The sequence below is a fragment of the Procambarus clarkii genome, chromosome 39 (assembly GCF_040958095.1).
Source record: "Procambarus clarkii isolate CNS0578487 chromosome 39, FALCON_Pclarkii_2.0, whole genome shotgun sequence".
Lineage (NCBI taxonomy): Eukaryota > Metazoa > Arthropoda > Malacostraca > Decapoda > Cambaridae > Procambarus > Procambarus clarkii.
The window spans coordinates 11019369-11034103 of NC_091188.1; the positions used below are offsets into that span (position 1 = coordinate 11019369).

Below are 14735 nucleotides of genomic sequence, written 5' to 3' on the forward strand. Positions count from 1 at the left end.
TTGTCCGGGGTTCGATTCCCAGCGCCGGCGGAAACAGATGGGCGGAGTTTCTTTCACCATGATGCCCCTGTTACCTAGCAGTAATTAGGTATCTAGGAGTTAGACATCTGATACGGGCTGCTTCCTGTGTGTGTGGGGGGGGGGGGGAATAGTACTTAGTAACAGTAGATTGATTGACAGTTGAGAGGGCCGAAAGAGCAGAGCTCAACCCCCGCAAGCACAACTAGGTGAATACTAGGTGAACACACACACACGCAAATGCTATACAAAACACTAGCAAACTTACCCACGAATATTCAAACCACACGCACATTTAGAGCAACATTTGCGAAGAACATTTACCCAATTCATTTCGCTATTTGCAGATAATATTAAGCAAAATCATTGAACAGGACGCTTTTCGAAACTTGGGACGAGACACATCATGAAAGCACGTAGTTTGTAGCCTCCTATAAAAGCCATAACTTGTTATCGTGCATGATCCGGTGATGAGGTTTACTGTTATGATACAACGGTGTTAATGGATAATTGTCATCCATGTTCAATTGATCACTCATAGGATGAGTAACTTTCTAGTGCTGGATGAAAACTTAAAGTTAAAATAAGGAGATTTTTAAACTTCAAAAGAGATTAATTTTGCTCAAAAAAGGTATTCTGGGAATTTACATGAATTGAAACAATGTTTACTCGAGCTAAAGTATAACATAATGGAGAAACACATCACTAATATTTTATGAGTAGAATTACTCAAAATTTTTATGAGTAGAATTACTATTTTTATGAGTAGAATTACTATTTTTATGAGTAGAATTACTATTTTTATGAGTAGAATTACTATTATATGAGTAGAATTTACTACTATAAGAGTAGCATCACTATTATTTTATGTGTAGAATTTGTGATCATGTTGAGCACTGTGTTGCTCTGTGTTGAGCACCTTCAGCAGGTACTCATGGTTTGGGGGTTACGTTGTTTAAGGCCTACCAACCTCTGGAGATTAGAGATCATCACAACAATAGCTTACTGAGAAACAAGCAAGTATACTTTAGTTCTGAACGTGGTTCAGAACTAAAGTCTCGAAGATGAAGCCACCCAAAAGGTGGCACGGGCATGAATAGCTCGTAAGTGGTGGCCCTTTTGAGCCATCACCAGTATCAATAGATGATACTGGAGATCTGTGGAGGTGCAACTGCACCCTGCGTGACGGGAGATGTCTCCCGTCGACTATAGTCTCCAGAGTATATATATATATATATATATATATATATATATATATATATATATATATATATATATATATATATATAATATATATATATATACACCACGAAGCGGGGTACACCTCTCCGTTTACATGTGGTTGTTGACTCAAATACCCACGGTACGCCTGTCTGCTGATCTGCTTGCGAGCTGGTCTGCGTCCAGCGGGGGTGCTGAAGCGGGTCAAATACTAAAGAGCTTACGGCAAGTCTTTAACTTTTCGAGAGACCGCCGGAGCTGCTGCAAGACACGCCAGTGGCGCCTCGAAGCCTTTCAGTACACGTTAAGCGGAGACAAAGTTTGAGTAAAAGGTGATTTGACACACTGGCGGACGGGTGACTGACAGCGGAGACAAGCGTGGGGATGGGCAGGCAATCAGTCAGCCTGTCAGGGAGGAGGGGACGGGCAAGCCGATCTCCATCATAATATTACACCCATTACGGACGTGTTATAAGAAGCGAGTCATTCAATTGTAACTAGAATTAATAAACATGACTTTTTATGATTTACTCCTCTTGGTATTATTACATGATGACATAATCCTCAAAGTTTTAAACAAAATGGCTCTTAGTTTGTGATAAATGTATGCTTCTGAATGCGTAAAATTACTTAGATGGCCGAAAAATGCATAAAAATAACTGAGACACGCCCGGAAAACAGCGAAATAATTCACTTAGACACGCTCGGAAAACAGCATAAAAATCACGTCGACACGCTCGGAAACTGCCACTGGTGTCATGTGGTGAAACGTTTTATTTTAACCAGATTCGTGATTCCTTATATCAATAAAAAAAATTTAACAGCCTACAGGTACAAATATACCTAGCCTAGCATATTTAACATAGCCTAGCCTAATCTAAAATCGCCTAGCCTATCTAAAATCGCCTAGCCTATCTAAAATAGCTTTGCGTAGCCTAACATAAATTTGCCCAGCCTACCATGTGTAACGTAGTCTAGCCTTATCTAACTTACCTTATCTAACAAACATAACCTTGCCTAGTCTATCTTACAAAGTTTTGCCTAACATAGCCTAGCTGATCCTAACTTACTAACCTTGCCTAGCCTATCAACATAACCTAGTCTTTATAAAGAAAAGCGCAGATAACAGCTAGAGAAGCCCTCAAGATCAATCTATACAATAGCAACCAATCATTTCAGAAACAAAAGTAATTAGTCCTATAGTAAACTGTCCTTTACCTCTTCCGTGACTTGAGGAAAACGATAAAAAATAACAATCGCTTCAATTTCATTAAAATCGTAAAAGTCGTTCCGGCACTAAAGTAATAACAGAGTAACAACTCGCCATCTTTAAGGAACCTTCGCCTCTGCTGTGGCTGTCATTAAGGGCACATTCGTCAACTTTAACAAGCTGTGTATAGTAATAACAACTGTATTTTTCTCCAATCTAAATTAATATGATTGTATGATTAATATGATTAATATTGTAGTTACGAAGAGCTAGGCCTAGGGAATGTTAGGTTACTGTATGTTGTTGGCAATTATTTGTATTCACTACTACAAATAATTGGCTACAATTGTGTGCGTTGTTTATGTTTCACAATGGATGAAGCATTAGCAACCCAGACTTGCAGCCCATCTTCAGAAGCCTTAGCCAAATTCTTGTTAAGTTAGCCTTTACCAGAACAGTGTTTTGGTTACTTTCTGTATTCAAAGTACCAGGGCGTCACCGTTATTGTTGTTTTAGATTCAGCTACTCTGAACAAAACGTTCCAAAGTAGCACGGACTATATTGAGCTCGTAGCGGAACTTTTTGGCACAGGAGCGGGGCTGTGAGGGCATCATACTCATCATCAAAGTCCAAATGCTCGTTAATCCAGCCATACATGATTATGAATGGAAAATGGTTTACACGTCTGTCTTCATGGTAGGCTCTTCCAAAGCTGGGGTTTGACCTTAGAGACGCTTAAATGAAAAACGGTTTACACACGACTCACAACTGATTTCGTTCGAACACTTCCGGAACAAGTGCGTCACTGACGAATTTTGTTCGAACTACAACGCTGTAAATGCTTCACCCACGTACTACAAATACAAATAATCGCCAACAGAACCTAAACACCTAACCTAACCTAACCTATGCCTATATGTGCACAATATTCTATTATAATATTAATTTATATTTGAGAAAATTTCTGTTTTGAATGAACAGCATGTTAAAATTGATGAATACGTCTGTGGGGTCGACCGCTGGATGTAATGGACTTGAGTCGAGGACGGGTTGTTCCCTGACGAATTTTATTCAAACCACAATGCTGTAAATGCTTCACCCACGTACTATAAACACAAATAATCGCCAACTTAATCTAAACACCTAACCTAACAATTGCCGTCTTTGGGGTCGACCGCTGGATGGAATGGACTTGGTCAGAGGAGGGGTTGAAAGGTTTACCCATGTTCATCATATTCAAATAATTGGGAAGAACACTAAAACAAATAACCTAACCTAGACCTAACTATTCGCAAAATTATAATATTTTTTTATTGCGTGATTGTTACACACAGAATTAAAATTTAACAACAAACTTAGTTACATTGGCAAACTCCAGAAGGATAACAGTTCTGGCTCTTTACTATGGAAAATTGAGGCATAGAAATTATGACGCCACTTAAAAATCTTCAAAGGCTTTTTACAACACTAAATAGGAATATTTGTATGGATTTACAAACATTAAAATGTTATCAGTTGCCGGAACGACCATATCCCATTCCAAAATAACCTCACGATAATTTCTCAAAGGTCAGCAGTGGAGGCTGGGTTCTGCCTTTGGGTGAAACCTGCCATGGCGCGGGACCAGTCAGGAAGAGGGTGGCAGAGGGTTTTATGCCGGAACTGTCGTCAGAAAAGGTTGAACTTTCGGAAAGTTTTCTTATGTGAAGTCGTCAAGTTGAAAGTTTGACTGAGAAGCTGCCTCCTGGTGATGAGTGAACAGCTATTGATGACGCCAATAGTCTTCTGGAAAGTTACTACTGATCAGTGAATGTAAACAGATACAGATTACCTGTAAAACAGCCAACGCTGTTATGAACCGTTGCCTAGCTCTCCCACCCCGTACAACCACCTGGCTACTTTGCCACTCGCAGCCACCTGTAGCAACCCTCAGTCACCCACAGTGGCCACCCATAATGGCGCACCCACAGCCGCCTAGTTAATTATAAACTGCGACCTCAACCTTCCAATTACTGACCCTTCAATTCGCAGCCGCTTAGCTGCGTACCCTTGTCACTCACAGCTTCCCAGCGACTCACCTTACACCCTATAGCATTCTCGATACGCAGCCTTTTCTGAATACACTTGATGGTACACTGGGCTCGTACCCAAGACTGACTATGTGATGTATCAGTTATACAATGTTTGTGATGTAACTATAACCTGAGCTTGTAAAAGCACCTTATTGTCACCTTCAGTGGTTAAGTGCTTAGTAACACATACTAAGCTATCTATAGCAGGTAGCTATGTTTTTTATAACAGCTATCTTACCTAGCCAAAGTAGGATATTATATATATATATATATATATATATATATATATATATATGTCGTACCTAGTAGCCAGAACTCACTTTTCAGCCTACTATGCAAGGCCCGATTTGCCTAATAAGCCTAGTTTTCATGAATTAATTGTTTTTCGACTACCTAACCTACCTAACCTAACCTAACCTAACTTTTTCGGCTACCTAACCTAACCTAACCTATAAAGATAGGTTAGGTTAGGTTAGGTAGGGTTGGTTAGGTTCGGTCATATATCTACGTTAATTTTAACTCAAATAAAAAAAAATGACCTCATACATAATGAAATGGGTAGCTTTATCATTTCATAAGAAAAAAATTAGAGAAAATCTATTAATTCAGGAAAACTTGGTTTATTAGGCAAATCGGGCCTTGCATAGTAGGCTGAGAAGTGAGTTCTGGCTACTAGGTACGACATATATATATATATATATATATATATATATATATATATATATATATATATATATATATATATATATATATATATATATATATATATTGTCGTACCTAGTAGCCAGAACGCACTTCTCGGCCAACTATGCAAGGCCCGATTTGCCTAATAAGCCAAGTTTTCATGAATTAATTGTTTTTCGACTACCTAACCTAACCTAACCTAACTTTTTCGGCTACCTAACCTATAAAGATAGGTTAGGTTAGGTTAGGTTCGGTCATATATCTACGTTAATTTTAACTCCAATAAAAAAAATTGACCTTATACATAATGAAATGGGTAGCTTTATCATTTCATAAGAAAAAAATTAGAAAAAATATATTAATTCAGGAAAACTTGGCTTATTAGGCAAATCGAGCCTTGAATAGTAGGCCAAAAAGTGAGTTCTGGCTACTAGGTACGACATATATATATATATATATATATATATATATATATATATATATATATATATATATATATATATATATATATTGTATGTATGTAAGTGTATATTTGTAAGCTGGTCAAAATTGCATTTCACCTGTGTAAGCACACATTAATCATATTATGTATAAAAGAACACACCTCAAACACTGTTTATGTAGGACAGACGTAAATTTATGTATGTCGGTTTTACTAGCATTTTAAAAGTACTACACTCTTCTCCTGCGGTTGATTGTTCAATAAATCACTGACCTATATGTTTAACAGATCTCTAACCCTGTCCAAGGAGGGCAGACAAAAATGTATATATGTTGGTTAGCATTGTAAATGTGTGGCTACATCTGTGGTAGGAAAAAAACCCGCCAAATCTCCACCCTCGACTCCTAACTCAGCTGCCTCTGGGTGAGGCAAGCATCAGTATTCAAATAAGATTTTGTAGCCATTTACAGGTGCAGCAACCCGGGCTGACAGAGTGCCTGTTGGTGGTGGTGCTGGTGGTGGTGTTGGTGGTAGTGATAGTGGTGTTGGTGGTAGTGATAGTGGTGTTGGTGGTAGTGATAGTGGTGTTGGTGGTAGTGATAGTGGTGGTGGTGGTGGTTGTAGCGGTGGTGGTAGTGATAGTGGTGTTGGTGGTAGTGATAGTGGTGTTGGTGGTAGTGATAGTGGTGTTGGTGGTAGTGATAGTGGTGTTGGTGGTAGTGATAGTGGTGTTGGTGGTAGTGATAGTGGTGGTGGTGGTAGTGGTGGTAGTGGTGGTGGTAGTGGTGGTGGTGGTGGTGGTGTGCTGTATACCAGGTAGAGGCAGGTGTGGTGGATGTACTCATCATGAGGGTATTCGCTGACCACCAACCGTGCTAATAAGATCGCTCTCATATTATAACTAATCACAAGCAAAGTATCATAAACTCTAATTTGATTTTGAAAACATGAATGCAAAACGTTGTGTGTTATTCAAAGAAAGAAAAACAAGCAGGAAAAAAATAAGAATTATCCAAAGAATAGTAATGATATTCTACGAATCGTCCTTTGGGGGTTCTAATGATTACTGAGCCAAATGGCACTCGTGGCCCTTGGGCCAACTCCGACCCAAACAGAAGTGAACAGTTGTGCGAGGCTAGCCACGGGCGTCGGGGCTAGCAACCCCCAGAAAGACAGCCATTCTAATTTACAATTATAGCTATTTCCTCCTGTCCCGTTTAAGTCTGTTATTAATGTTCTTCTAGAATACTTAAGTTTAGAGTTCTTATGGACAAACTGAAGATGAAATTAGTATACGGCCGACTAAAGGTGTCAAAATGTTTGTAAGAAATAAAAAAAATGTATAACATTATTCGCATGGGAGGTAATATTGGGTTTCACTTCCTGCAGGTCGACGCTTTGAGGATGAGAGCTGTTGTGCCGCCTGCCCCCCTCCTCCTGCTGCTGCTGGGTGCTGGCATGTTGCCTCTCCTAGGTGAGACCTCCTGAACCTCTCTATTATTAGTCCCTCACTCTCAACCTTACGTCTTACGGTCAAGCTCACTCATCAGGTAGGGGTGAATGACTAACAATTTCAGCAAATTCTAGAATCAGAGTTAATAATTTCGACCTTTCGGTCAATCCTGGACCATTAGCAGGCAACTAACTACTTGGTGATAGTTCAGAAGGTCCGAAACAACTTCCACATTTCGTACATCAGCATGTGGAATGGTACAATTGTCTTCAAAGGATCAATTCTATAGAATTGAAGATTTAAAGCCGAGTTCCTTGTCCAAAACTCTGAAGACATTTTTTTCCTCTCATTGTGCGACATGTGAGTTTCCGACACATCTTGTTTTTCTAAGTGAACATGGAGTGCTTGAGAGGTAGTTATAATGAACATGGAATGCTTGAGAGGTAGTTATAATGAACATGGAATGCTTGAGAGGTAGTTATAATGAACATGGAGTGCTTGAGAGGTAGATATAATGAACATGGAGTGCTTGAGAGGTTGATATAATGAACATGGAGTGCTTGAGAGGTAGATATAATGAACATGGAGTGCTTGAGAGGTAGATATAATGAACAGGGAGTGCTTGAAAGGTAGATATAATGAACATGGAGTGCTTGAGAGGTAGATATAATGAACATGGAGTGATTGAGAGGTAGATATAATGAACATGGAGTGCTTGAGAGGTAGTTATAATGAACATGGAGTGCTTGAGAGGTAGATATAATGAACATGGAGTGCTTGAGAGGTAGATATAATGAACATGGAGTGCTTGAGAGGTAGATATAATGAACATGGAGTGCTTGAGAGGTAGATATAATGAACAGGGAGTGCTTGAGAGGTAGATATAATGAACATAGAGTGCTTGAGAGGTAGATATAATGAACATGGAGTGCTTGAGAGGTAGATATAATGAACATGGAGTGCTTGAGAGGTAGTTATATTGAACATGGAGTGCTTGAGAGGTAGTTATAATGAACATGGAGTGCTTGAGAGGTAGTTATAATGAACATGGAGTGCTTGAGAGGTAGTTATAATGAACATGGAGTGCTTGAGAGGTAGTTATAATGAACATGGAGTGCTTGAGAGGTAGTTATAATGAACATGGAGTGCTTGAGAGGTAGTTATAATGAACATAGAGTGCTTGAGAGGTAGTTATAATGAACATAGAGTGCTTGAGAGGTAGTTATAATGAACATAGAGTGCTTGAGCGGTAGTTATAGTAGAGGAGAGATACACACTCTCCATCACAGGCCCTACAACCTCTCTCAGCCTCACGGCACGATTCGCATTTTATACTGGGATAAAATCTGAGAAATAATTACGTGTTATTGGCAGAGAGAAAAGAAAACCTGGAGAATTCTGAGAGCTAATGATGAGAGCCTGCAGAGTTCCTCTAAATTTGTTCCATTGTGTCGACACCTGAGGAGTTGCTGGTCTGGAGGCGACGGATAGGATGAATAGATGTTTGGTCGAGGCAGTGTGCCAGTTTGAAGATTTAAAAGCAGCAATAAAAAAAACTTTATTGCAAGGGCCTGTGAACCGAGAATAATTTCATTCTCTCGTGTTTGTTACGAGAATTAGCATATGCATTATCATAAAGGGACAGCAAGGTACACTAATTTATATATAGCACGCGCGCGTCTAGATCCAGAGTCCCTTCGTGTAGCAATGGCCCTCCGCCTTGGAGCCCCAATTCACACCGAATACAAGTGCATTTGCAACAGAGTGGAAGCAGACCCATATGGACTGCATGGGTTGCACTGCGGAAGCCCCAAGGGTTGGTATGCAAGACAACGAGGTGAATGATATCATCAAGAGAAACCTTGCCCCTCCCCATTGGAGAACCCCGCATCCTAGTGGACCAAAACCCAAATGACTCTGCACTTCGCCCAGATGGCATCCCTAGGCGTCAGATCAAAATTTTTCAACTTCCCTCGACAGTGAAGAGAAACGTAAGAAATTTTGAGAAAATTCGTGTTAGAATCATAAATCTTACCCTTTTGATCATATTCAACAACATATGTTTACAAGAAAGACGCCTATCAAAATACTGTACACTAATATATATATATATATATATATATATATATATATATATATATATATATATATATATATATATATATATATATATATATATATCTTATATATTAGGTTTGCTCAAGCTGACTTGTATACACTTTATCACTGCCTTTTAAAATGTTGTCAGGTTGAACGAGAAACGCATCTTTTAGCGTTAGGCTTTAATTAAACCGTAAATTGAAGTTTGAAATGTTAATTCTCAACTTCCTATTCAGAGAAGAACATACGAAATATAGGAAGATTTGCGCTAGCATCACTGATCCAGTAACATTCAGTAATATATATATATATATATATATATATATATATATATATATATATATATATATATATATATATATATATATATATATATATATATATACAAATTTAGAGTAAAATAAGTCGTATGATATATTTAAGTGTTCATTTTCGCGAGAAATATCAGGACAAAATACTAGGCAATAACGAATCAGCAGTTCCCCCACTACAGCCCTCCCGCCTGAGTGATCGCTGTTGTTGTGGACGCGGAATGGGAAGGGAAGAGGACGGGAGAGAGAGAGAGAGAGAGAGAGAGAGAGAGAGAGAGAGAGAGAGAGAGAGAAGAGAGAGAGAGAGAGAGAGAGAGAGAGAGAGAGAGAGAGAGAGAGAGAGGAGAGAGGAGAGAGAGAGGAGAGAGAGAGAGAGAGAGAGAGAGAGAGAGAGAGAGAGAGAGAGAGAGAGAGAGAGAGAGAGAGAGAGAGAGAGAGAGAGAGAGAGAGAGAGAGAGAGTAAAAAATAAAGAAAACATAAATCGAGAAAATAAATGAGAAAACGAGATAGAAACAAATGGGAGGAGAGGGAGAGAGAGCAAAATAAATTGAAAAAAAAAATAAAATAAAAGAGAGACATAGAATAAAGCAGAGAGAAAGAGGTAGAGACTGCGTAAACATCCCTTACTTTATTAAGATGAAAACAATATGAGCCACACCAGAGTAGGGCCAGCATGCAGGGTGCCAGCTGGCTACCTTGTGTAATATTCCTCACCTCTGTTGCTGTTGTCGTGTGCACGAGACCTTGCAGGGTCCGTGCAACAGGACAACAGCAACAGAGGTGAGGAATATTACGAGGAATATGAATATTATTGAGGAATATGAGAGAGAATATTTGCACACACTCCCGGGCATACAGCATTGCTGTGCATCGAACTTCCTCTCGAAGCTAAATCATATAATTATTAAACTGTAAACAACGTCCCAGTTACGTTTATAATTAGTTTAATTTTTTATGGGGTATTTTAACGATGAATAACTTAGTGTTAGAAAGGCTTTAGAGTCTTAGCAGTCTTATCAAACTCTGGAATAAATAATGCCTGCACTGGAAGTGACAGTATTATTATCTCAGCTCGAGATAACAATTAGTGTGCACGTGTGTACATATCCACCAAACATACAACGTAATTACGTTGTTACGATGTTGCAACAACGGTGAAAAATAGTACCAAATAACGCTAGGGTTACGCAGAGAGCTCACAAGGCAGGTAGGCCAGCCCTTCACTAGGTCATCTACGGTACGTTGGCTACTTCAGTACTAACACGCATGGAAAGAAACGATGCTTACAAGCCGACCTGATTTTAGGTTGGGAGTTCCAACCACAGAGTAAAAGTAGTAGGAAAGTTGTATCTCTATCATTGTGTGAATTAGTCATGCTGCTGGGGCGAGGCTATTGTTAGACGTCGGAAGCTACCTGGCACAGGATTTAAAGATGAGCTACATCTTCGCCGAGATTCGAACTTCGGGGCTTCTGGATTGCAATGCCAATACGATAACTTCCCCTGCTATCGATGCCGCTTAGTCAACCCCCAAAATTAAGTAATAAATTAATAATAAAATATTAATAATAAAAATAATTACAATAATTATGCATAGAATATGAATAATGTAAATTCTGAGGGATCACTCCCGTGCAATGTTTTACATCAACAACATCCTAAAACTTGGTTTGATGTTAGGCTGAAGATCAACTTCTGGAGAGCCACTTACGTCGAAAGCTTTTGACCGTGTTGATGTTCAGTTTGTTTTAGAAATATTGGAGTGTAGGAGTGGCACAAGAATTTATTGATTGGATCTGTATGCTTTATAAACAGTGTCGGAGCAGCGTGTATATCAATGGTGTCTTGAGCAAACCATTTGCAATTGAACGGTCATATTGACATAAAATGCAAGAAAATTAAGAATGCAATAATTATGTTACTCTCTGATTATATTATTTGGTGTGTGGATAGGCAGCCAGAAGGGTTATTCAGTAGACAAAATATTGAAGTTCTTGCGAGTATATTGAAGTTCTAGGATCAAGTATAACATTTGGGGTTTACGGCTCATGCTCTGTAATGATATGAAAAATTGGTTTACTGAGAATTACACAAGCTATATATAAATGTAGTATTTAACCTTTGTAAATTGATGTAAACATGATCCTTATATTGTAGATTATTTAATAAAGAAAACAAAACTAACGCCACCACAATACCTTACCGACCAACCAGCAAGTATACTTAATACCAACGAATATTTCTGATTAGCAAAGTCTTCGCCTCTATTTCATTCAACACCTTGTTGTATTTTTACGAATTTATATTTACGATTCTTGTTGGTATTGAAGTGACATATTGTCAATACGAATTCCACATGAACAAAACCACAAGGGCCGTGACGAGGGTTCGAACCTACGTCCTAGAGGATCACAGACGCTGCCTTAATCGACTGAGCTACGACATGGGTTCAGTAGCTCAGTGTTCAGTGCAACGAATTCCACTATTCTGCTACTTATTTGATGACAAGACTCGTGATGTCTATGTTCTTATAACCATTTTTGCATTGTAGTTCATTCTTGAGTATTTATCTAATAACTTTAAGGAGGATCTTGGACAGGAAAAATCTCACTTGTTATTAATACTCCATAACACTCAATCAATCGATCAGTGAAAAATATTATTCATAAATTGTTGTTCATTTATAATTGGAGAAGTTTACATGAAAATTACAACACATGAATTGCATAAAGTTACAATAACAAACTAGCAAGTAGACATTTTCATTAGGAGAATCAGAAACTTAATTGGTAGCAGCTTATACAAATCATTTCAATGTTGGCTGGACTAAACAGGTGTATAGCAATCTGAATAAAAAATTTAATTTTAGGCATAAAGTGAATGACTTTTAACAAAAAAATTAACAAGATAATCTATCGTAAATATACAATATTTATCACAAAATTATAGTGATGAGACAATTAGCAGTACAACTAATATAAACTAATCATAACAGGCTTAATATGTCAGTTTTTAATTGTTATGCATCTAAATAAATCAACTAATTAATTAATCTGCAATCATGCAAAATTTCTACTCATTTAGGCACTGCCTTTCATATGGCTTGTACAGAACTGATAAGCATCAATATTTCACCTCAATATATTAGATGATGCATTAAACATAGAATTGACATTTTGTAACCTTATGATAGAGGAGCACATACAGTGATAACCACCAAATAAGCTGTTCCTGATCAGCAGTATCTAACTAACGTCTTCACTAAAACATACCTTTAAATGGTGCATTAAACTGGTTTACGTTTTCTTAAAGGTTTCCAATAAAACTCCAGTGTGCATTCAACTGTAGCGATCCAGGCCTCGGGGATCAATTTCAGGACGGAGTTATACACAGTGCCGGTTATATAAACTGGTTATACACTAGTTATACACTGAGAGGTGTACTCTCTGTCTCCGCGTATATACACGGACAGTTTACATTAGTCCTCGACTAAGTTTATGACTTAGGCAGCCTAATCGATCTAATAATCCTCACTATTCTTGTGACAAACATAAATAAAGGACAGAACATTCTCATGTCGCCAGATATGTAAGGTCCTAACGTATCATTATTCCCTGGAGGGTAAATCTGCAGTATTGTACTTTTGTAAACCCATTATAATTGAGAGCCAGACTCATTGAGCTTACTCCAGGACTAAAGTAAACTCTCTCTCTCTCTCTCTCTCTCTCTCTCTATATATATATATATATATATATATATATATATATATATATATATATATATATATATACATACATAGTCTTGACTTTCTTCCTCGTTTAGTATCTGCATACCAGGTTTCATTACAAGAATTCCAAGCGAAAGGCATAATTGAAATAAATTATTATTGTATTTTTTACGAGATAGGAAAAAGACGTTTCCTGAAAGAAATTATTTTAATGAGCTTCGATCGTGTGGATTTTTTAATTTGATATTTATCCTGGGGAAAATAATTTAACTTTTTCTTTGGAGACTTTGACTGTGATTTTTGTATCCTGGCTGTTCAGATATCAGACTTTTAAGTCTAAGTGAACCTTGACGTACATGTTTGTCAAGGGAGGGGGGGGGGGGGGGTGATGAGTGGTGGCAGGCTTTGACAAAAAAAAAAAGACAGGTCACTGACAGATGTCCGGGGGGGGGGGACAGGTAAGTTTGGAGAGTTGACAGATTAGGACGGGGGAATGTGGGGTCTTCCTCGCTTGCTCCCACGGTGGTCTCTTTTGCTTGCTCCCACGGTGGTCTCTTTTGCTTGCTCCCACGGTAGTCTCTTGCTTGCTCCCACGGTGGTCTCTTGCTTGCTCCCACGGTGGTCTCTCTTCCTTGCTCCCAAGGTGATCTCTTGCTTGCTCCCACGGTGGTCTCTCTTGCTTGCTCCCACGGTGATCTCCCTCACTTACTCCCACAGTGGTCTCCCTGCAAACTTATTTCCATTAATCCCTAAAGACAAGAAAAATAAATGTACGACCCATCACTAAATAACAGAGAGTACCCCCGAGGCTCTCTGCCCAATGGCCCGGGTGCTGCCCTCACTCGTAGCTCAACCTCAGGTTAGGACAACATAAAACGTTTTCTTCCCTCCCAGCTGCAGTCTTCCGTGAAATAAGGTTAACCTCAGGTCCTGACCCAGCTTAGGAACCATTTGCCATTCGAATTTCTCACAGAAACGGCTCAATAGTATAGATTGACTCTCAAGACGTCTCCGTCAGTTGCCTCAGTCTTCAGCAGGCTATGTTTACTCGATATTCGACAGCGGGACTTAACCCATTGGTTCGTCATTGTTTATCTTGTCCTCTCATTGGACGAATTATGCTGGCATTTTGAGACTGGTGATATATCACCGATAAAAAGGTGCGGTAATATCGCTAACTCTTTTTTTCCCTGTTTGATGAATTATTGATCAAACTTCTCTCAGTAGTTTTCAAACTTGTGTATCCCATGTGACTGCACCTTTGTTTCTACACGTCATTTGCTCTGACTTTCATAAAGTCTGAAGTCAGTTAGACTTTAGTCAGAGCTCTGGCTTTGCTTTGTGAGATCATACAAATTTACAAGCGGGCCCTTTGAAAATATATTACGCCCCAAAATGCTTTTCGAAGTATTTAGCTGAAATCTCTCCACCTTGTTTTGTTTTTGTTTGAAATCTGGATAAAATGAGTCAAGTGAGCTCAAAGAAACTATAGCACAT

General features: G+C 38.7%; 1 protein-coding gene across 1 annotated transcript in view; it reads left to right on the top strand.

The window, feature by feature from the left end:
- Positions 1–14735, top strand: part of LOC123760303 (uncharacterized) — a 107133-nt gene that overhangs the window by 63720 nt on the left and 28678 nt on the right. Inside the window, exon 3 of the mRNA XM_045745874.1 lies at positions 7037–7121. Within this exon, the coding sequence (XP_045601830.1) occupies positions 7052–7121 (70 nt within the window). The 5' untranslated portion in view covers positions 7037–7051. The remainder of the gene's footprint in view (positions 1–7036; positions 7122–14735) is intronic.